At 39.1% G+C, this 24,972-nt stretch overlaps 1 protein-coding gene and 1 long non-coding RNA gene across 3 annotated transcripts; both read left to right on the top strand.

The window, feature by feature from the left end:
- The first annotated feature begins 6 nt into the window (after window positions 1–6).
- LOC107836716 (uncharacterized) lies at window positions 7–2,978 on the top strand. Its single transcript, XR_001662659.1, has 2 exons — window positions 7–415; window positions 1,835–2,978. It is a non-coding gene; the product is annotated as an uncharacterized LOC107836716 (long non-coding RNA).
- A 2,626-nt stretch (window positions 2,979–5,604) lies between these two features.
- On the top strand, window positions 5,605–23,853 carry srl (sarcalumenin). 2 transcript variants are annotated; one of them, XM_007556394.2, is made up of 7 exons: window positions 5,605–5,693; window positions 14,188–14,280; window positions 14,546–14,641; window positions 16,148–16,183; window positions 19,146–19,262; window positions 19,522–19,755; window positions 20,228–23,853. In XM_007556394.2, exons 1-7 carry the CDS (start codon window positions 5,633–5,635, stop codon window positions 21,037–21,039), a joined length of 1,449 nt encoding a protein of 482 aa, XP_007556456.1. In that variant the 5' UTR covers window positions 5,605–5,632; the 3' UTR covers window positions 21,040–23,853. The 2 variants fall into 2 exon arrangements, with proteins under 2 accessions (XP_007556456.1, XP_007556457.1); XM_007556395.2 differs by lacking the exon at window positions 16,148–16,183.
- Window positions 23,854–24,972: the final 1,119 nt, after the last annotated feature.

The following is a 24,972-nucleotide window of genomic DNA, read 5'->3' on the forward strand; positions in this document are numbered from 1 at the left end:
AAAAAACATTCCCACAGCATAATCCTGCTGCTACCATGCTTCGAAGCGGTGATGGTTTGTTTACCGGGTTGCGAAAGTGTGAGTTTGCCGCAGACTTTGACTAGGCTGATCTACCATGCATGTGTTTTGATCTAAATCATTTCATTGGAGCTCTGGATTTTCAGCCTCTCACGGTTTTTCTTCTAGGCACAATTTGGCTAATTCCATCTCCCATCAGTTGAGAAAAGTTTCCCCTCTACATGATGCTGCCACTACCTTGTTTGAACCAGGGGAACTTTGTGTTGGGGGGGGTCATGTGCAGTGTGTGTTTTCTGCCACTTATTGATTTGCATGCAGGCCAGTTCTCATCTCATCTGACTGAAGCACCTTCTTCTACATTCATGACTTGTTTTTACGCAATGGCTGACTTCTTGTAGTTTTTTTTTTTTTTTTTTTTTTTTTTTTTTTTTTCTGTTTGTTTTTGCTGGGCTGGGATCCCAGTAATCCCACATTTCGCCTGTTTTTCCTTTTACTGTTTGCATCCTCTACTTCTGAGTATAAAAGCCCCTGGCCTGACGTATAAGCTAATCTGTTGGGCCACGATGAGTACTTTTGAGGAGTGCGTGTGTCTTGAGTGTTTTAAGGCAGCGAGACTTCGTGGTGCCCGGGACTCTGGCAGTCCGAAACGCCACCACTTTAGCCTTGAAATGCACGACTTGTTTATACGAAAAGGACGCATACAATCACTTATTCGCTCGGTCTAGAGAGCTTGTTTTGTTGTTCCTCCCATGTTCCGCCTTTTGGAACATGGGAGGATTATGGTGACATTTGAGGAAGAACGCCCAGAGAACTCGCTAGTGCGCCATTCACGGCGGCGACTGAATTTACTACATATGCTCTATGCATTTCCCAATATCTGTCCTTTTTCGTGCGTTTTCTGTTTCACTTTTAAATGTAACGACTGGGCGACTTGTAGCGACGAGAGGTTACAGCTTGCCTTATTACGAGCCCTTAGTGTTGGCTGCAGGGAGGCCATTCCTTCACACAGCTTCAGAGAACAATCTGGACACTTTTCATTTGGGGGGCAGCTGATTTTCACCTCTTCGATCAGGCTTGTAACCACCAGGCAGATGTCATTAAATATATATTCCCAGTTATTTAGTTATTTTTGGGTTTCTTTTATTATGTTTGCCCCAGAATGAAACATGTTGGAAGTTTACAAACTATACTAGCGGTATATTAATGCAAAAATTGTACAGTGCCTTGCAAAAGTATCCAAAACCTCTTAACTTTTCTTCAATTGTTTCACATTAATATTATTCTTTTGATTTCATAAGATAAGTCTACATAAGGTAGTGCATGATGGTGAACTGGAAGACAAAAATATCATCAAGCAAGTTGTTCTTTCATATGTTTTGCTCTATTTATTTAAAAAAACCAAAAAACATTCCCACAGCATAATCCTGCTGCTACCATGCTTCGTAGCGGTGATGGTTTGTTTACCAGGTTGCGAAAGTGTGAGTTTGCCGCAGACTTTGACTAGGCTGATCTACCATGCATGTGTTTTGATCTAAATCATTTCATTGGAGCTCTGGATTTTCAGCCTCTCACGGTTTTTCTTCTAGGCACAATTTGGCTAATTCCATCTCCCATCAGTTGAGAAAAGTTTCCCCTCTACATGATGCTGCCACTACCTTGTTTGAACCAGGGGAACTTTGTGTTGGGGGGGGTCATGTGCAGTGTGTGTTTTCTGCCACTTATTGATTTGCATGCAGGCCAGTTCTCATCTCATCTGACTGAAGCACCTTCTTCTACATTCATGACTTGTTTTTACGCAATGGCTGACTTCTTGTAGTTTTTTTTTTTTTTTTTTTGTAAGCCCAAATTTGCACACGTGTGGTTTACAAAGCATGCAAAAAGCCCCATTAAAACCATGCATGTTTTTCCTTTCTCGACAGTTGTGTACTAGTCCTAACTAAATGCCTGTGTGGTGTGAAACAGTTTAAAGGGTTGCGAACACTTTTGCAAAGCACTGCATGTCTAGATTTGAAAGTTCGAGGCCTCTTGGTGTGAAATACGTGGGGGTGAGGTAAAAACCCCCCATAATAAGACATTCCATAAGACCGTATCAAAGGTTTCCTGAGATCCTGCAGAAAAACCAAATCACAGTTAGGACTTTCGGCTCATCTCAGCATTTAGAGTCGACTGTTTGAGCTTTGAACTGCTGGACAGACTGCGCGTTAAACCCCCAACGCTCCTCGTCACGATTATTGACGAGGTTTGGGAATTCCCCTTTAAACCTGTTGATGTCAGGTGTGTCAGTTATTGTTATAGGAAGAAGGGGAGGGTCGCTGGAAAACTGAGGTTTTTTTTTTTTTTTTTGGTTCCTCCCAGTATCTGCATTGGAAAGGTTTTCCTGCTGAATCCCAGAACTGGTTGCTCTCCATTGTGTCTGTCTTTATTCTGTGTTTTGTGTTACAAAGTCATTCTATGGGCATATCAGATTGTCAGATTAGCGGGGGAGGGACTAAGGATCACTAAATAGGGTGAAGATTACGAAGCACTTACTGTAATATACTGGAGTTTGCCTCTTTTTTTATGTGTAAAGGAGGATCTCCTCAGCTGAAGCTCTTGAGGTTATGAGTTAAAAAAAAACCGCACAGCTGTGTATCCCCCACCCCTCCATGTCAGTCCTCCTACATTTACCAGTTTACCTTTCACATCTTCTTGCATCTTTTATCCTGTCATTTTATGTATTTTATCTTTTTCTTTTGTTTTTTTTTTGCAGCTCAGTTCCTTCCCTGTTGTTTTTATTTTTTCCATTCAGTTTTTTTTTTGTTTTTTTTTGTTAACTTTGTTAGACCAGTCTGTGCACATGGTCATCAAGAAGCTATTACGTTTGTTTTTTTTTTTGTTTTGTTTTTTTTTATGTTTCGGGGATAAAGAGGCTTGTGCCTTTGTAAAGACAGAATAATAAAGTTTGTACTTTGTTTTTTAAACATGTGGCTCGTGTGTGTGTTTTCTTTTTATTACAGCACCAGCAGTGACATGAATAGTTCTGTTTGTCTCGCTGCCAGTTCTCGTTGGTGGCCGTTTGGGCCGTGAAGCCCAAGTGTTTGCAGCCGATTGGTGGATGGGCTGTGGAAGAACCCCCTCCAGACCCTCCCTCTCTTTACAGCAGCTAAATTAAGAGCGACCACTTTCTCTCTGTGACAGCGACCATGCACACCAGGGACAGTGGGTGGCATCTTTTGTCATTTCCTGAGATGCATTGAACCACTCAAAGCTCCGCGTTCCCCATAGATGCCACAAGTTATTATACTAAATGATTTAGTTATTTTAACTTGTCTTCAGACAAACAGTCTCTAAAAGAGCAGCAGCAGCAGCGATGCTTTATTACAAATAAAGCATTTGATATGTCAAAAATGCTGTGACAAATATCTCAAAATATATTTTTGATATGTTTCTCAATGTGATGCAGAAGTAATTTTAAAGCATTATTGTTTGATAATTGCTATGATTGTGTGCTGCATCTATTGGGAACCTATAAGAAAAATAACAGGAGGGATCTGTTTTTTTGTTTAGCAATTTCCATTAACTATTAAATGACTGGTAATGAATGACATGTTGGGACTTGCCTCCCCCTTGTGGAGGTTGCCCTCTCATAATCGCATGGGTCATAAAATTACATTTCTGTATTTGAAAATAAAATGAAAAGTGTGGGAGAATAAATCAGCTCTTTGATGCTCTTATGTAATTTAGTAACTTTTCTGAAAAACTGTTTCAGAAAAGTTTTTTTATATTATATAATATATATGTATATATATTATAGTTTGCTTAGGCGTAAACTATAATCGTCTAAACAAACAGAAATAAGTGAAAACTACACTTTCTGAAAAAAAAAATTGTTGAAATAAATATTAAATTTTAAGAGTATAAACTTCATTTAATTATTTGTATACATCAATAACTGGTTGACTGTTCTGTGTGGACGACTGAAAATAGTGGCCTTCTTATTGTGTAGGGACCACACATCTGGAGGGACCAACTCCTTATGTAATATCTTGATGTCTCTTAACTTCTTGACAGTGGCTTATGGGCTACTATTAAGTTAAAGTCTGCATAATTAATGCTCGTGTTTGTCATGTGTATTTAAGTGAAAAGCTCATGTTGTCTAGAGTCCATAAAAGCCATCTTGCCTTTAAGAACCATCCTCCAGAAAGTTCAAAATGATCATGCCGTGTTGCTTGGACACGACTCATTCGGGATGGACGTGGTCAAAGAGAGAAACTTCCTGCCACGTTTGAGGATTAATTTACAGTTAAGATGTTGGTTCCCGAGGAATGGCGAGATTAGGTTTGCCACTTTGTGTCTGTGCGAGGACGATACAGCGGTAATCCGCCCAGAGTCAGGCTGTGTGAGGGAGTCGAGGCTGACTCAGGCAGATTCTTCTCAGCTCTCGCTCTGCTGATGGTGATTACTTTCACTGAGATGCCAACAGAGTGAGTGTAGCGTGGATGTTTGAGGACATTAACACAGCCAGGAGCCCAATCTCTGATATTTAAGTTTGTGGATGATGTTGTTAAAGCCGTTTTAGTCACTTGATTAAGGCAAAGTGTATGTATTCTGTTTTAATCTCGAAAAAAAGTATTATTTTTCAGCTTCTAAGTGCATTTAAAATAATATGCAATATATCACTCTTTTGCGAGGGAGTCCTGGTTAACTGGGCATTGCATGCAGCAAAGGTCCTGTTGATGAACCAGCAGTCAAACAGCTGTGTGCTAATTTTTATAACCCATCCATCCATTTTCTTTACACCCTTGTCCCTCAGTGGGGTCGGGAGGGTTTCTGGTGCCCATCTCCAGCTAACGTTCCGGGTAAGAGGCGGGGTCACCCTGGACATGTCGCCAGTCTGTCGCAGGGCAACACAGAGACACACAACCATGCACACACACTCACACCTAGGGGCAATTTGGAGAGGCCAATTAACCCAACATGTTTTTGGACTGTGGGAGGAAACCGGAGTACCTGGAGAAAACCCACACATGCACAGGGAGAACATGCAAACTCCATGCAGAAAGACTGGGGCCGGGAATCGAACCCAGAACCTTCTTGCTGCAAAGCAACAGCTCTACCAACTGCACCACTGTGCAGCCCATTTTTATGTTCCTTCCTATACTTATGTAAACAATCACACATCTATCTGGCAAGTTGTAGTTTTTTTCCAAGTCCTGGATTGCAAATTAAAAGTTCAAAGTAACTCTGATCTATTTGAAAAGCGAGATATAAACTAATGCTTCACTTAATTTATTTCTGGATGATTTAGGTTTGGATTTTATTTTTCCACTTATGAAATACTCAATATACTAGTGCTGTAAAATATGTATTTATTTTGAAGGTTTTTGACATTTCTTCACCAAATATGAAGATACATGTAAGAAAAAAAAACCTGATGTGAAGGTAAACACAAAGCCAGTTTCTTCATAAAGAGTCTCTGTGGTGCTCCTAAAACACATGGGTATCTGCCCCTTCACCAGTCATGGCAGGAGTGGGGCAGTCTCTTTGCCCCACCTCTTCCTTCTGCATGCACTTTAACCTTCCTGCCTTGGTATATATAGTCTGTGAGGCTATCACAGTTCTCCTGGCAGCCATCATGAAGGGTACTGTCTCGATTTGCTGTCTCCTCACCCTGCTGCTTTTGCAGGCCACAGCAGGTAAGAATCGGACGCTCTCGTAGATAAAGATCCTGTTTTGAATCTGATGGTGCATTTCTGGTATGTCAAAAAATTATTCCTTACTGCTTTTTGGTGGATGAATTCGATGGACATCTGTAAGTTTTAGCGGTTGTTGTGACTAAAGTTTACAGAAGGTAAAATGAGAAGCTGAACTGAACCCGAGATAGAATGAAAACCTACAGAGACGCTGCCCCGTTTGTAAGTTAGCTCACGTTAATTCACCACTAAGCCATAGTTTAATAAATTGTCTAAAGCGAAAGTCTGATTTACGATTTTGAAGGAGGGACAATGAGGAGTATTTAGACTCTGCTGTGGCCTGACTGCATGTCAGCTGTCCAAAGGCATGGTACCAGCTGATGGAAAGTCTTAGTCTAACTAAGGAGAGCGGAGCGGCCGTGTGGGGACCTTTAATAGACACTGAATCATTCTCCTCACTTCATTCCTTAAAAATTAGGTTATGCATTGAAGAGTCTACTTGTTGGGTGAATTTTTTATTTTTTTTTTCAAATCATAAATATTGTCCTAAGCTAGACAATGCGGAACAAAGTAAAGATCATTTCTTGTTCAGTAGCTCTGATGCCTTGGCTCACTTTCTAAACCCGCGGCCCTGCCTCCCGGTCTCCGCTGGTGGAGTTATTGTTACCCTTGTCTGTCACCCCTGCCCGTCCTTGGGGTGCCGTTTCTCCCTCCACAGTCTGTAACCAGGCTTCTATATTCCAGGCTTGTCAGGTGCCTAAGATTGGAAGACCTCCTGAAACCCAACACTGTCCGCCACAGTTCTTCCCTCCCTCCCCTTTTGCATCATGGTCCGCTTTAGATATGCTGTGCAGCTGCTGTCACTCTGCACTGTCACAATCGCAATTTATTCCCAGCAACTGGCCTTTTAGGGACATGCATTCTCCATGCAGGAGGGGTTAAACTGTGGAGAGCCTGTCTCTACAGACCCCCCCCACAGGTGTGTTTTTGGTTCCTCGGAATCTGAATTCACCACTTTATACAATATAAACGTTTAAGAGAATCATCAGCCAAAGACAGATTTACCATCTTTTTTTTTTTTTTTTCTCAGTACACACACATTACACAACCAAAATAGCGAATGATGTACTCAAAAAATTTTGGAGGAAAATGTGTCTGTATGTTGTAATCTTCAAGGTAAAAACATACTGATGAACACAGATCCGGTTGATGGAGCACAAACACCATCATCTTTTTAAAGAAAGCTTGTGGTGGTGGGAAGTTTTTTTTTTTTTGTTGCTTTTTGTCTGCTGACACATTGCTAACCAATACCTGATATAGTGGAACAACCCCTCAGCATGATGTTACCTCCACCAAACTTTACAGTGGGCCAAGTTTATCACTCTAAAAGCTGGTATTTTAAAAACAACCCAATTGGAGTAATGCTGCTAACGACCTATACACACATTAGGGATTTTACTCCACAAAATGGGTTTAGCGTTTCTGCCAAAAATATGTGTCAAGGTGATTATTATTATTATTATTATTATTATTATTATTATTATTATTATTATTTAGGCTACCAAGGAGTGGGTTTATTTAAAAAATTACCTGGAACTTGGATTACATAACAAGTAAGACAGAAATTATTATTTATTATTATTTTTGACTTATTCTGTGTTAAAAAAAAATTCGGATCAAGAATCTACCACCAAAGCTGGATAATGTCTAGTAAGAAAGTTATTGAAAAACACCTGAATTTAGATTGTAAAAGTCACATTTGGCATAAACCACTAAAATAAATATTGCCTGTTTATATTGACTTCATTGACGGAGCCAAGCTAGCCCTAGCTTTCGCGAAGCACTTTGCAGCTAAAAGGCAAGTCTCAAAGGGATAAATATGTTCTCTATGTGAACTGAGATCAATGTTGTTACACAGCCTTGTTTTATTTCTTGTTTCATGCTGTGGAAGAGTTTCAGGTAAAGTCTGGTCGGGTTGCTTTATAGTTCAATTGGCCATCTGTAAAGGACAATAAGGCCCTTTCTGGTTTCTTGTCTGAGCGAACAAACTGCGTCTCTGTTTTTAACCCAATATTTGATTAAATCTTTGATTAATAACACGCATCCTACCCAGAACCTGGTCTAAAAGTACTAACCCAACGTGTCTTTGTGTGCATGTGATCAAGTTTTAATTTGTCTTCATCTGATTTTATCTTTTTATCATATTTTTTTCCAATTTAGATCAATACTCACTTTTAAAGTAGGTTGCATATTTCTAAATGAAAAAGCAAGGATGTGGTTATGTGATAGGATGAATTTGATGGCGCAGGGAAATAAACCAAGCTGCGTTGTATGTCTGATGTCAAACATACATAGTGCATCTGTTAAATGGTGACAATATAATAACAACAATGTAACAGTCGGAATCCATCATTTTTGCCAGGTGGACCAAAATCAGAAAGCTGAAAGTACTGAAAGTTTTGAGGAAAAATTGAGAAGCATTTAGTGTTAAACATTTATTGCACATGTCATATTATTACTGACATTTACTGGCCTTTATAACTCCTAAGTGGTGTGTTTATAGCTGGAGGTAACACTATCTATCCAGGAAAGACGTTGAAAGTTAAAGCAGTCTCCAAGTGATATGTGAGTCCCTCTAATTGCATGTGGCATGTCTGGGACATCCCTCGCTGTAGTAGGAGGACAAGAACAGATGCACTAAATGACCTTACAACACTTCTTAGAGTAGCACCTAAGTCCCAAGGCCACCAAATGTACCTTGGTGCTTTTCTGACAGTGAAACATTTTGCAGGAGCTCCCCAGCATGAAGTGATTTACCCTCTGAGCTCACATTCTTTCTTTGTGCAACCCCTAGAGCTAATGCTTTTTTTTATATATAGAAAGCAAAACGCAACAGCTCTACTTGCATTCGTAGTGGTAGAAAATACACAAGAGGGGCCAAGACTAGCATGATCTTGTAACATCTTTAAAAAACCCAATCCAGTAATAATTTCCTCAAAACAATTTGGAGGAAATGATTTCTTTTTCTTTTACTTAACGAATCTCACTATCAGATAAACCAGAAAAGCTTGATATGCTCTTTGTTTCTGTATGTTTCATAAGTATTTGGACCACTTGTCCAGTTTGGTCTTGAGGTTACTCCGGCTTAAACTAACTGCAGAGAGTCATATTGAGACTTATCTACTGCTCACAAAATCTTAATATAAAACTTACCTTAAAAATTCAGAGCTATCACTTTAATTTGCTTCAAATAAGTACAACAAGAAGCAAGAAATCTCCCTGGTCTGTACTGTTTTGCGTATTACACCGCCAGGTTTGTGGGACATTGATGTCTCTGCGTCTCCATACTGACAGTGGGGACCTTAAAATAGGCAGCAGTCATTCTGCCTCCTCCTTCTCTGTCCATCTTTTGACCCATTGTGAGTCTATTTCTGGCCGTGGGGGAGCACTGGCTGCCCAAGCCGTGCCACCTGTTCCCATTTGTGACGTCTCCTCACCACAGCAAGGCACAAACTCTGCTAAGTAGCGTCGCATCCGGCACTTTCTGAAGGAGAAATCTTGTGCATTTCCACGGCTACAAGTTGTCTTTCCAAATTAAACTAAATATACCTTAATATTGTTAGAATAAAGGATTTTAAAATCTCTATTCTAGATTGTTAAGATGAAAATAAGATCAATGCAATCCCGCCGAGGTTTCCGGTGCAACGTATTGACCTTTAATAAACGTCTGAATCCCTCGGCGCTCGAGTTAAATCCTTTAACCTGTGCTTCCGGCTCTTGTCATGTTCAGTTTCATTAAATTTGCCTCCACTCTGCTGTGAGTGAAATATAATCCTGGGTCTTCAGATAGACAGAAACATTTATCCATGTTGATACTGTGTAAATACTCATAGCAGATTCAAATATACACAATTTTTTAAATTTAGCACCTTACCTGCCCTTTCATCTACACCTTGTGAGATTTGGCATTATTTTAGTTTCTTGGAAAAGTATTCCCAGCACTGAAGCTTTTTTTTTTTTGTTTTCACTTTTTACACATCATCTCTGCTGTGAGCCGTTGTGGCGGCAGCATCATGCTGCAGAGAAACTTTTTTTTTTCTGGCAGTGTCAGCGAAGCTGTTTTAAGATGATGTGACGGAGCTCAATAAAGGACAATCCTGGAAGAAAAGCTTTAATAAGTAAAGGCTGAAAAAGACTTGACTGTTGGACAGAGCTTCAACAACAACAAACTTAAACATAGTCAGAGGTAAAACACATTGGTTTGGATGAAAGTCAGTTAATGTGTCAGAATAGCCCAGTGAAAATCCAGATTAAGAATCTGTGACAAGACTTCAAAAATGTTCATGAATGCTCTTGACTCAATATGTCTGAGCTTGAGGTGTTATGCTATGGAAATAGAGTACTGATACCTTGAGTAAACTGCTTTTTTATTGATTTTAATTAGGGCCTTCAGTGTAAAGTGGGGATGAATACCAGGGCACAGGATCATTTTTGTGTTTATATCATTTCACTTTACAGCTACCCACTGCTTTGTGTTGGTATTTAACATAGAAGGTCAATTAAATTCAGCAAGGTTTAAAGTTTTAAATTTTAAAAAGTTCAATGAGTATTAAAAGGAGTGATTCGATTACTATCACAAGTATGATTTATCTTATTCATGTTTAAAATGCTTAGTCCTGAAAACTGAGCTCTGCTGTTGCTCATTTTTTTTAAAATATCCTGACTGAACGTGTCCCCTAATGAGAAGTCTATAGTTGATGTATGACTCCGTGTCACAGAGCGGTAATGGCAGGCTTAAGTCGGGGGCATTGCCGCAGAATGTGCCGACGCCACCAGAATGTTTCTCCAAACTGAGCGAGCGTTGAGTAGCAACGAGCTCAACGAGAACAGAAAGCAGATGTCCAGAGGGGTGAGGGGTGGGGGGGCGGGGGGGAGGGGGCTCAGCTCCTCTGGCGCCTCCGGGGTTAATTCCGTACTGCCATACCGAAGTCTCTCCCCGTCCCACTGCACAGCATTTCTTCTGTGATTTTTGGGAAGCCTCCATCAGGTATTGACTTCTTCAGGAAGGCGCTAACAAGTTCACAGCAGCTTGTCACACTCTGAGAGCTGGTGTTAAAAGACGTGAAGCTCCGAGTGATGAGAGAAGCTGCAGGAGCTTCGGTTACGGTTGAGGATGAGGCAGACTTACGTCGAAAGGCACCGAATCTGTGATCATATTATGAACGTTTTAATTTGATTCCTTTTGGGAGGACAACTCTTTCAATCTATTTTAGATATGATTAAATTTGCTCGCATTAACAGATGGCAAAATATAGATGTGTAAGTCTTTATGTGTGTAGTTGATGACCTTTTAACCTTTTGGTTTCTCTTTGCCGTGCACAGGGTTGGCAGCAACATTGCACAGATTTAATTTTAGCTGGCTGACTGCATAGGAATCAGCACCATTGCGTTGTTCAACCAAGTGTATATTCCTGCAAAAAAGAAGCTTCTGAGGTTTAATTAGTCATTGTGGATAATGGATTAGGACATAATATTTCATTTGTTTCAGATTTTGAGCCATGATTAGGCCCACTATGTCAGTAAAAGTCGTGTTTTATTTTGTTTGTTCTAGTTTTGTTTGTTTTTGGTCAGTTTTTTGCAAATACATTTTTTTATTGATCATCAATTTTCATCAAAAGTTACAATTTAATTGAGCATTTTCAATTAGTTGTCAAATCTTCCTTGTGTGATACAATTAGGTCCCTGAAAATGAAACCTTTTCGGTCAGTTATCAGTCCTGGCTGATTTATGACTGAAAAATTCAAAAATTAAATTTCCAACATCAAACTCGGGGTTAAACAGGTAAGGTTAATCTCACTGATGCATAACTTGAATGATTCTAAATGAAGTCAAGATCTGTTAAAAGTCTACTTTAGTGTAACGCCGTCTGATCAGCTTGATTTTTTTAGCCTCTTTCAACAATGCACTCAGAGCTTCATTAAGCTGTTGAAATATAATTTGTGAAATCCTGTAGGAGAAATATATCTTGCATTGCTGTCTCCTGCAGGTTTAAACTGTATTTGTTGAAGAAATGCCTTGTTGGACAACATCTTTAGAGTTAAGTCCCATTAATTCTCCAGTTAGTCTTGCATCCTGCTTGTAAACAACCACGCCTTCATGATTTGACTTGTCAATTTGATTTGTGAATGTGCTATTCAGATGTTGGCCAGAAACGTTACAAGTCATTGTTCAGGTAGCAGGTGGCTTTGCTCCAGTTTGTTGGTGGCCAGCCCTCTAAAACGGGAGTCATTTTTCATTGATAAGTTGGGGTTTATTATTGGGTGAATCGAACAACTCAGTGAAACAAAAAATGATCAATGGTGTCTTATCTGCCCCCTTTACTGACTACACCTGAAAAAAATCCTGTAAAAAGAGAACTCACTTATGATTAAAAAAAAAAAAAGTCCTGCAAGAGACAATCTATTTTGACGAAACTGAGCAAGGAAAGATCAAAGTTGTATCCCAGTGGCCGGAATTCAACAGTCTGCACTTTTTATCTGCAAGAAATAAATATCTTTTACTTTCCCCCTCCAGGTGTCTGAAATGTACAACAAAGAGTTTATGATGAGTATTACAGAAATCGCGTAGGCACCACCATTTCTTGCCAGCCTCCTGCTGAGATAAGAGAGCTGCTCTTAGGGCACAAGTATAAATGTTTCCATGCTTTCTGATCCTCCCTTGCAGGAATTTTTGATTTTATAATGTGGTGCACTTGAGGTTATGGCAGGTTATAAAACTTCCCATTTACAGTGAATTTTCATAGATTTGAATATAAGTTCTTTTTTTTTTTTTGCAATAGTGTCAAAAATATAAATACTGACTCAAATACAAAGACAACATACATATGTTTGAATGTTCTTACATTTACATTACATGTACAGGCTGCAGAGAAATTGAAAGACGTTATATCAAGCAACTAATTTTGACATAACTCTGGCAGTATTTAGATTATTTAGCTATTTGAACACTCATCAGAATTGGTAGAGGTAATTTAAATAGTTATATTTTCTGGTGCATAGCCAGTGTTTAAACATTGCCTACACGTATCCTTACGCAAAACTAAACGATTGCAATGCTTACATTCAAGATGGACAAAAACTGGCCACTTTAGCCTTAACGAATAATGGACTGAGAACGTTTGGAGCTTCAAAACCAGCAGAAATGTGTATTCTGTCTCAAATTTGTGGCTCAAGATAATCCTGTCTCAGAGAAGTTCATGCCGGCCGATTGACCTGACCTGCATTGTCAACTGCGTTACCTTATATAGACAGGTGTGTGCCTTTCCTAATCAAGTCCAATCAATTGAATTCCAACTCCATTTTGGAGCAAAATTGAACTTCAGGTCAGAGGCTGCGAATACTTGTGTAAAAGTATTTTCTTGGTTTTTACTATTTTTAATAAATTTGCAAAAAAAAAAATACAAATAAAAATACTCAAAAACATCTCCCTTTCTGCCATAATGGGATATTCATGTGCAGAATTTTGAGCAAAAATACTAATTTAATGCAATTTGTAATAAGTTTCTGATGTAACAAGATCTGGACAAAGTGAAGTGCTGTGAATACTTTACAGGCAATCTTTTGATGTCAGTTTTCATTGTTTATTCTGTAAACACTTTTAGATTAATTTTAAAGTCAAACTGTGCAGCTTCATTTGAAAAAGAAAGTGTGAAACCTCCAAGTATTTTAATATGATAGATCCCACACACAACTATTTCTGATGTTTATGCACTTGAACAGAACTCATCAGTCTGTGCCTAGTTTGTACAAAAAAAACAAACAAAAAAAAAAACCCACAGAGGACTGCGGATCATTGTTGAATGCATGTGACTGCAGGGAACACTCACTTTGGCTCGCCTCTTTGTGAAACCGGGGAAGTCCCAAGGCTTATCGCTGGTGGTCATCATTAAAGCCTCCGGCGGTGCCATGTCTTTGTGTGTTTAATTTCAGCATTTGCTTTCTAAATTAAGAGCTGATTGTACTAACAGCTGTGATCTAAGTAACCCGATAGGTTCAGAAGAGGACATGACAAGTGAGCAAATATGTCCCTGTCAGATCCTCTGCCTCGTTCTCCCTCACACAAACAACCAGTAGCCAGTTATGGTAAAGAATCCACATTCACATTCAGGTCTTTTTTTGGTCATTAAACCCCACAGACAAACTGACCGAGTATGAAGCGATCAGGCGCCGCTGCTCCTATGGCTTCTATGTTCAATTGTGCCAATAGTATTTTACAAACGGTGCTTATCAAGAGGCTTTGGGTGAACTAAAACCTCAGATTACAAACTCTTGATGTCAACAAAAGTGTCATCCAAAGTCTGCCTCACTTAAACCCATTGTTGTTCTAATGTTCTGTTGGATGCTTTGAACGGGCATCATAAAATTCACACTAGTCAGGTGAATCTTGCTCATGTTTTATGCTTTTTTTATTATTATTATTTTTTTTACTTTTCTTTCAGAGGTGGAAGAATTTGATTCTGTCCTAAGAGACAGATCTCATATTGATGAGACACTGCGGCTTGCAGCTGAGGAAAAAGCAGCAGACTATGCCGGTGAGGAACACAATGTTTTTTTTTGTTGTTGTTGGTTTTTCATCATCTTGCGCTGATCAGAGGACTGATTAGTTTAACAGAGGTGCTTTTAGACAGTCTTAGAAACTACATTATAGGAAAACATAAGCATGTTCATTGAGTGCAAATCTCTAGATTGTTGAACAAAAATTTGCGGCAATGTTTTGTTCCTATGTAGATATTCCTTTTGTAAGCCCTTCCTCGGACACTGGTCCACTATGTTCTGCTCTCTTACCTCGTTTTCCAGCGGCTATACAGAAGTTGCGGAAGATCTACCATACGTCCATCAAACCAATGGAGCAGGCCTACAAGTACAACGAGCTGAGGCAGCATGAGATTTCAGGTATCACTCAAACCGAGTGTTCAGGTTGTCTTCGCTTTATCTGTTGTGTGGATTCTACTGATTAACATTTTTTATGCACACTTTTTCGACACTGTCCAATTAGGTTTAGACAGTTTCTTTTTTTTCTTCCAGTGCCTTGCGAAAGTACAGACAGACCTTTCCCACATTTAGTTGTCACAACCACAAACTTCAATCTATTTCATAGGGAATTTATCAGATGAACCAACACATAGTTGGACCGAAGGAAGATTTTATATGATGTGTAATGTTTTTTTTTTGTTGTTGTTTTTTTTTTACAATTAAAATCCTGAAAAGTGTGGTGTGAACAAATAGCAAATATACTGTGGAAGAATGGCATAATGAAAGCCTCAACAAGCCAAGTGTAAAGGTTGCCAGAAGCCATTCATGGGACACAGAACAGAAGGTGCTCTGGTCAGATGAGATAAACACTGAGGTTTCTATGGTAACAAGGTATCTGTGGTTGAAAACTGGCAATGTGTATCATTCTGAAAACTGAACCAGAGGCTGTTTTCTGAGCTAGTCAAAAACATGGAGACTGTAGTCTTTGTCTTAATATTTCTTTGGGTGTCATTTCTGGTAAAAAAAAAAAAAAGAAAGAAAAAGAAAGAAAAAATCTTTGAACTTAGTACACCAAATGGATTTTGAGAAAACATCTTGAAAGTTGCACAGGGCTTTATGTTCTATGGAAATGAAAAGCTGTTTGCGTACTGTTCTGCTTTGCCACAGTGCAACTTAAACCAGACAATGGGAGAAGATTTGACTCACTTTGACTTTAGTGGACACCTGGCAACTGTGCTGGATTGACCTCAGTTCACATTTACGTTACAAACGAATCACTCTGCTGCTCGTTTGGAACACACCGAGACTATTCATAGATGGTGGTCTTGGTTTGTACCCTGGCACGATTGCTGTGTTCACACCTAGACAAACCGCACAACGAAGGGAAGCTAATCAGAGTTTGTTTTAAATGGAGGTCAAAATACCTCAGGTGTGAAAACACTAGAAAAGCTGTTGACTCAGGAATACAAATGCACACCACACTTTTCAGACTTTTACTTGTTAAAAAAAAATCCTTTTTCTTCACATTTATGCCCTGCTTTGAGTTGGTAGGAGACAGGAAATCTTTTTAGAATGAAATACAATAAATTTCACCCTCATTTTGCGTTCTAGTCTTGGTTTGCATGCCGACATTTAGTTTCCATCTACGTCTAAGAATGTCCTTTTTGTGAGAGACAGTAAAAATTCGCTTCATTGCCTGACCACATGAGCGCACCATGCATTTGTTGACAGACATGTTTGACGACTTGTAGGTCAAATATGCTAGCGTAAATTCCAGCCATGATCTCCAACTCATTCATGTACATCGACACTCTTCCCCCTCCCCACTGCTTGTAGAAACCTTACTCCCTTACTGAGCTCTCCTTCACTTCCTCTTACCTTCACTTCTCTGTCCTCCCCTCATCCCCATCTCCCCTCATCTAACAGCATACCCTGGACGAACCCTGGGTGACTCGGCCACAGGTGGGTGTGGGCAGGGCTTACGTGTGCATGGCACTGCCTGAAGAGCTAAGCCCCTTCCTTTCACCCTTCACAAATTTGCTGCCTGTTGAGCTACAGTGTTGTGAAAACATTTGCCCCATTAGAAATTTAAACCACTTTTCCTTCTTCTTTTTTTTTTTGTTGTCCAATTTAAACAGTACCGATCAAATTTTAATGTCAAATTACCAAATTCTGAATTGTGATCAGCCACATTTTTCTGGTTTAGTTTTATTATTCACACCAAGGCTTGTTTACTGCAAGAAGAAGTAGACAAGATCTGAAGCAGAAACATATTTTGCCCCAATTTAGGTGAAATCCACTGCTGAAACAAAGAGCACACAGGATTCAAGTCTACAGCATCCTATTTTATATTTATATAAGACGTTACTTAATTTTTAATGTCAAATATGTACATATATAATGCATTTTGAGGTCTTTATTACTCAGTGCAGTAATTCATTTGGGAAATCTGGTCAAAATCACAATCATATTTATGGCAATATTCACATAAAACATGTTTATAACTTTTTTGCTTGCTATAAAGTACATCATAAAATATTAGCTAAATGCTGTTGTGTCTCACAGAACAGCATTTAACTGGTTAACCTGCACACCAACTCAGCTGTTGACTGATGCCTTCAACACATAGTCATGAAGTACAGATATTTAGGAAATAATTGCAAATAATTTAAAGAAACATTTTTTGTAATTTTGAAAGAATATTTTTATATACTTAATGGCAGTTGTTGCTGCCAAAGAAATAACAAATGGTCTGTTTGGTAATTGTTTTATTTTTTTACATAGTGTTAGGTTGGTTTGGATTGCTTTTTTAAAATCACTAAATAAAATATGTGCTGCATTTATCCAGGTTATCTATGTCTGACAACAATTTCTTTATGAGATGAAGAATTTCAGTGTGACAAAAAAAAAGCAAAAAACAAAATAAATCTGTATCCGGGACAATGCTTTTTCATGACACTGTAAATATTTTTTTTAAAAATGCTTCTCTTTGTATAAAACAAGATGTCCTGTATTGGATTGTCATCAAAACAATCTTTTATTTAAAGCTTCTGTCCACAGAATGCTGCCGTTTTTTGAAGCTATGCAAATCAAAATGGGGAGGACATTAAGTAAATAATAAACATTTTTCTACAGCTGCTTTGCTCTTTAATTTTGGGGGCTGGGAGAGAACCTTTGATTTGTGCAGGTAGTGTTAAAAGCATGGAGGGGATGTGCAGTTTCGGCTTTAACTTTGAAGAGCAGGGTCTGGGTGGTCTGTGTTCAGAGAGGGCTAAATACATTTTGCTCCTTATTTAGCTCCAGAACATCAAATCCCTGCATTACATTACTGTCTTCAAAAGTTTTTTGTTTTCTTTCATTTTTTTCTTCATGATTATAGGCTCATTTTATAAAGTCTCATTACAGACCATGTTACCTCACCACCGCTTAACCATTTCCACATAACAAATGACAGATTGCCTGGAGACACAACTTGCAGTGTTGAATCTGTTTCAAAATTTCTTATTCTCTTTTTATTTATGCTGTGGCTACATTTTTAAAAATATTTTTGTTGCTGCTAACACCTCTCAGCTGTGACTTCTGTGTGTGTTTTTGGCCCATTTTTAGTTGGTATTTCTTGCCCGAACCTTAACTTTGCAGCCTCCATGTGCATGACTGAGGCTGATGGAGTTCCTCCTGTGCTCTTTAATAATGTATAAACCTCTTTTTCCTGAAAAACTTGGTATGCAGTGTGATGCATCAATACAGACAGAATGCAATACTTACTATGGTACCTTGCAAAAGTACTCAAATGCCTCCAGCTTCCTCACATTTTTAATGTTACATCCAGTCTCCGCAATGTATTTTATTGGGATTCTATGTAATAGACCAACACTGAACTGAAAGAAAAATTATTCATGGTTTTTAAAGATTTTTTCACATAAAAAATTATTAAAATACTGCCTGCCTCTGTATTTAGCTGCTGTATCTACTCTGACACTCCCAATTATAATCCAGTGCAGTCAATTGCCTTCAGAAGTCTTTTGGTGTACATGTTAAACATTGTTTTAGAAAACCAACAGTGCAATCGCGCTGAACACTGAAATATGTTTTTGGCAGCATCATGCTATGGGGTTGAGTTTCTTCTACAAGGACAATGTAGCTAGCCAGAGTTGATGGGAAGACAGATGCAGCTAAATGCAGCGGAAAACTGGAATGAAACTGTTTGTTTGCGTTCCAGCAGGACAGTGATGCTATACCTACATCCAGAGCTACAATGGAATAATTCAGATTGTGGATGCTCATGTTTTTATAAAAAAAAGACAAATGGGCAAAACTTTAAAAAACCTGCAGAAAAAAAAAACAACAAAAAACTTGCAGTTGTAAATGGAGCAAACAATTATCCTGCAGATTGGAAAATGCGTGGTTTTATCCCCATGTCACAGTTATTCACCACTTTGTGTTTCTCTAGCACATATAATTCCAATACATTGAAGCTTGTGGTTGTAGTATGCCAAACTCTGGAAAAGTTCAAGTGGTTAGAATACATTTGCAAGGCACTGTAAATGGTAGATGCTATGAAAACCTGCTCCGTTGTTACTCTGACCTGTTTTCTATGAACCAGATGGTGTCTTTGGAGATTATTCATCCCAAAGCTGTTTGTTGTTGCTAGCATCATATGCAAAATATAAATACGGTATATTTATTCACGTTTCATCTTTTGATATATTACAAAGTCATTCAATTTTCTTTTTTGTCTTTTAATAAGGCATCACAACTGCTTCAGAAGCATCGTTTTAAAAACTTTTTGGTTTATTGATTAGAACATTGTACGCATAGAGGCATTTGCTTTAGTTTGGAAACAGTTTACATTTTGAATAAAAGTGGAATTTTCCGCTTGACGCTTTTTGCAACCTCACTGAAATTTTCATTTCTCACCTAACAGATGGAGAGATTACCTCCAAGCCCATGGTGCTGTTCCTTGGACCCTGGAGTGTAGGAAAGTCCTCAATGATCAATTACCTCCTGGGCTTGCACGACAGCCCATATCAGCTTTACACAGGTATACCACGCAGCTACGTATTGCCAGTAAATCATATTAGTGGGTCATTTTCAGGGAAAAAATTGAGCAAGAACATCTACAGGAAGATTAGAAAAGTAGTATTGACTCTCACAAATTGATGTTTATCTACATTTGCTGAATGTCTTTTCTTAGGTGAATGTTTGTCATTTTTATTGCCTGGAAAAAAAAAAAACATGTTGGCCATTTGCTTCACCTTTCTTGCTAACTTCTTCTCTTCCTTAATAACTTTGCTCTGCAGGAGCTGAGCCCACTACCTCTGAGTTTACTGTTATAATGCACGGGGAGAAAATCCGCTCTGTAGAGGGTATCGTCATGGCAGCAGATAGCTCTCGCTCATTCTCTCCCCTTGAAAAGTTTGGCCAGAACTTCCTGGAAAAGCTAATCGGCATCGAGATGCCTCACAAGCTGCTTGAACGCGTGACTTTTGTGGACACACCTGGAATCATAGAGAACCGAAAGCAGCAGGAAAGAGGTAATAGAGACAGTTCACTTTGTACATGCATATCAGAATAAAAACAAAAAGAAAGCATCTCTTGAACATTTTAGCATTTGTCTCAATATACCACAGACTTTGATATTGTTCATCGGGATTCTGTGTGAGAAATTAATCTTTTCCTAAAGACAACAAAAACAGCAACAGTGATTTTTCAAACGTCACAAAAGAGCTACAATGCAGAGCTCCCAGGAAGTCTCCATATGCACTTTAACACACAGACTACATAATTCTGACACCACACAAGAAAAATCTTCTGCCCAGAATAAGCAACAATAACAAACTCCAAAAACTCTAAAACCTATGATGCAGAAAGAGAAGGACAGCATTTTGACATGCTGGTCAAAGCTGATGGGAATTGTGATTTTCTTTTTAACAACATATTTATGCTTTTGTAAAGCACTGCACAATTCAACATAAATTATAACACAATTTTCTTCCTTCCACCCAGGTTATCCTTTCAATGATGTCTGCCAGTGGTTCATTGACCGAGCTGATCTCATCTTTGTTGTGTTTGACCCAACCAAACTGGATGTTGGTCTTGAGCTCGAGATGTTGTTCCGGCAGCTGAAAGGCCGGGAGTCACAGATCCGCATCATCCTAAACAAGGCGGACAATCTGGCCACGCAGGACTTAATGAGAGTTTATGGAGCACTCTTCTGGAGCTTGGCTCCACTTATTAATGTGACTGAGCCGCCTCGTGTCTACGTCAGCTCCTTCTGGCCGTATGATTATGCCCCAGACACTAGTCGGGAACTCTTCAAGAAAGAGGAAATCTCCCTCCTGGAGGATCTTAACCAGGTGATTGAGAACCGGATGGAGAACAAGATCGCCTTCATCCGCCAACACGCCATCCGTGTGCGCATCCATGCCCTGCTTGTGGACCGCTACGTCCAGACCTTCAAAGAGAAGATGAGCTTTTTCAGTGACCCAGAATTGGTCTTCCAGGAGATTGTAGATGAGCCGGACAAGTTTTACATTTTCAAATCGATTCTAGCCAAGACCAACGTCAGCAAGTTTGACCTACCCAACCGGGATGCTTACCGTGACTTCTTTGGCATTAATCCAATCGCCAACTTCAAGTCCCTGGCATCTCAATGTTCCTACATTGGAGGCTGCCTATTGGATAAGATCGAGAAGGCAATCACCAACGAGCTGCCCGCTCTCCTGAGCAGCATTAACTCTGGCAAGCAGCCCGGCCTGTCATCCTGTGAGGTCACTGGTTGTGGTGAGAAGCCAAAGAATCGCTACCGAAAGAATTGAGGAACATAAAATAACTTGTCAGGAGGAAGAATGGAGACAGAGGAGGTGAAGAGAAAGGGGGGGTCTGGTGGGAGCCAGCCCTGCTTTTGTCTGGACATTTGTATTGTTGAGGAGATATGGTGAGGATTAATGTTTGGGGGTGGGGGGGGTTTGTCCTCAGGAGAATAAGCTGATTTGATAGTGGGAGAAGGAAGCCATCGTTCGATACGGCAGCTTAAGGACACTAATGCTGGAGAAATGAGAACATGTCTCTGATATCAAAGTATATAAAACATACACCCTTCTCTCTCTTATGGCACAATATTTCTGGACTGTCTCACACCAGTGGGTTGGGAGGATACTAATGCAAGAAAATGGCTATCAACCAGCGAGTTGACATAAAAATGATGACCCCCGATGATACCAGTTCCCTTCTATGTGAATCAAACAAAAGGTGGAAACAGATGTATGTATAGTAAAAAATATATGAATTGCATTACAGCAGGTCAATTCCAAACTCTTCAGAGGTTGTTTTTGAAGTAGCCTTTCTTGTGGGTGCTATGCAAAAGCATTTATGTCTGTCTGATCAAATGATTATCTTTGCATGTTAGACTTTCCATTTTTATCTACCAGTATGTGTGCTTTTCTTCTGCCATAAAGAAAAAAAACCCTCATGCAGCATCAAACCAACCACGCATCAAACAAGGCCTTTTTTCTCTTAGCTTGGTATGCTCATCACTCTTGGTTTTTGATGATGAAGTAAGCAGAGGTCAGGGTTCAAGAGTCTTTGGAGCAGAGAGGATCCAGTCTGTTACTCTTCTTAAATATCTTTTTTTATTATTTCTGATTGTTTTGAATCTTTAAACTGCCAGGTTTTGGCAGAATTTTAAAAGTTTTTTTAGGCACATTTTGCTTCTCATTTTTGTTGCTGATTCATCACAATAGAAGCTGAAAAAGATGTGCTTGAGTTACAGCTGTCTTTTTTACATTTACTCTGCTGTTTTCTCTGCACTTTTAAAATATATATATTTATTGTTTTTCTGTACATTTATCCATCCATGGTCCTTCGCTGATCCAAGACCAGTTCATGTGGGTAACAGGTTCAAGAGGGGAACCTAAATTACTTCTCCTAACATTTTCTAGTTTGTTCCTGTGGGATCTTAAGGTGATCTCAGTCCAGGAAGGACATACAGTGCTTCCAGTAAGTTTATGGTCTCATCCCAAAGAAAACATCCAAGACCAATGAGAAATACTCAAAGAAACATCCAAATAATATGGTCCAAACACTACATCTGACTACTTTCAATTTAAAGGAGCAGTGACTTTGCTTCCACCACATGACTGGATCTTCTTGGAACTCTCAACCATTATCTATAACTCAGAGTTGAAAGTAAGATGAAAATCTAGAGGTTTTTTTTAGCTGATCCTTTTCTTCCACACCACAGATTGGAGCAGTGGAGGCATTACTGCAGACAAGGGTCCAGTCCATCTTCTTATTTCCCACTGTGTCTGACTTTCACCCACGAAAAAGACATAGTGACACTTAAATCACTCTACTTAAGGCAAGGATTGAGCTACAACCCAAAGCAAGCAATCAACCTCTTCTCCAGGTCTCAGACTTAAAGGAGCTAACACTCTTCTTGGCCACCGTACACTTTGCTGCTGACCAGGCCAATGCACGCTGAAAATCTAAGCAGAACCATATTGTGTGCAATAAGTAATATTTGTTCTACAAACACCTGACGCAGGACTGGTGACCATGAGCCGCACTGGTTAAGTTCAGTATGCAATGGAAACAGGAGAATACAAAATATAGCTTTTGCTTTGGTGATACAAAGACTGTGATAGTCCTTACAGGCTTCTATATCCACTCAAACTCCCCATGATCTCCACAAAATACATGACACAAGCTTTTTAGAGGTCCACATAGCACATGTAGACTGGACAACCTAACTCCTATGACTCATTTAGAAGCTCTACAAAGGTAAAAAAAAATCTGTTCCTTTCTTCTGCAGTTTTCTGCTAAACTCTAAATGTAGATTTTCTAAAATGTTACAATTTGCGGATTGAATTGCTTGTAAAATAGCCCAAAGCAGGGAAATGCAAAACTGAAGATTCATGAATTTAGCCCTGACCTCTATGGAAACAAGATAGATTCTGACCTTGTAATCCCAAGAACATTGCAAAACTATCGTGTTCAAGTACAAATCCACTAGGCTGTAACAACCATCTGAGATTCAAGCATATTATATTCTGTTACCAACAGACTTAAGCTATGTGAAGAACAAGTAAGACAAGCCTGTCTTACTTGGTAGGAGAGAAAATCCATGCTGTTTCAAAAAGCCTTCACAGTCTGTGAAAAACAAAATCCTGAGTCCTGCAAGAGCTCTACACAAAAGGGAGCTGAGTGAGGAGACACAGGAACTTCCGGTTTACCTCACTAACATCTTTTACTGCTTTCCACATCCACACTTTGAGGCATGATGCAAAGAACAGCAAAAATAAAACTCGAACAAACCCGTTTTCCCAACTCTGTTCATAGGCGAGTGCTCTGGATGTTGTCTTTATACTGCAGATCAGACACATGGCCACCAGAGGGTGCTGTTTAAAAAAAAAGTAAAAGAGAAACAGCCTTGGGAAATGCGCGCGGTTTAAGACAAAAGCTGGTTGTGCTTCTGATCTATTTCAGTGTCAGTTTTATTCACCTTTTAGACGATGAATGGATGTGTGTCCTGTCGAATATAGTTGACGTTTCACCTTTTGGTATAACACTGACATTACCACTGGCCCAAGTTGTGGATGTTTGACAGAAAAGAATAAAAACTATCTGAATGACTTGTTCAGAAAAATGTTGTGATTATTCAGCTACAATGCAGAAAGATTTTAATAACCTTTTTTCCATTTGTTGAGTTTCTTTCTCACACTTCGCCCCTTAGTGTTTCAGGAAGAAAGTCTCAATTTGTGTTTGAAATTAGTCAGTTATCATAAATTGGAGAGGAGTGTGGTTCAGCATGAGTCCATGCCACAGCATTCTGAGCTGCCACACTCATAAGCATCTGACTGTAAAATAATCCCCAAAAATATCAGGAGAACTATTGCAAATAGAACATCAAACACTAAGGTTTCACATGACTAAGCATATAAAAACATCCATTACTTGACAAAAGCTGGCTTAAAAAAAAACAACTTGCATAATATAACTGTTTTAATATCCTTTATAAAAAATATTTTATTGTGGTTCACTTGAGAGTAAGATGAGTTTTGAGGCTGGATGAGTATACTGCACTTTTACAATGTGGGTTTAATGCGTTTGATCCAGACCAGTCCAGTTTTCTGCAACTCTTAGATGTCAACACAGCTAATTCAGATATGGCTGAAATACATCAGCAAGCATTTCCTACAGAAGTCCTGTAGAATCTTGTGATGGCAACATAATGCTGTGGGACTGCTTTTCTTCTGTGAGTAAAGGTAAGTTGCTTGGAGTTGATGAGAAGTCAGGCAGAGTTCAGTATGGAATAATATTTATTAGGAATAACGCCTAATATCAACCCTTAATAACGTCCTCTGTTTGACACTGCTGGTTTAGATCAAAACCAGTCCAGATTTAAATCCAACTGCGATGATGCAGAAAGTCTTGAAAACTGATGCAAACCCCAGTGTTTACATGCGCAAAGCTAGGAGACCTGCAGCTTTATAATGCTCAAAGAGGTGTTTCTACAAAGTATTAACTCAGAGGGATGCTTGCAAATGCGAACAAATGTTTTAGATTTTTAAGCAAGAAAGGCTCAAGTCTGGAACAGCACAGCAAAGATATGGTCTGAATCTGAATTATTAAAATTACATAAGCATATAGTTGCATTTCTAATACACATCGATGAAATAAAATCCTAATTTAATCCTCAAGTACTGGTTGTTTTCAAACGATCATAGCTTTTTTCCTATTTTATGCAGCCT

Source organism: Poecilia formosa, unplaced genomic scaffold (assembly GCF_000485575.1).
Source record: "Poecilia formosa unplaced genomic scaffold, Poecilia_formosa-5.1.2 Scaffold78, whole genome shotgun sequence".
Classification (NCBI taxonomy): Eukaryota; Metazoa; Chordata; class Actinopteri; order Cyprinodontiformes; family Poeciliidae; genus Poecilia; species Poecilia formosa.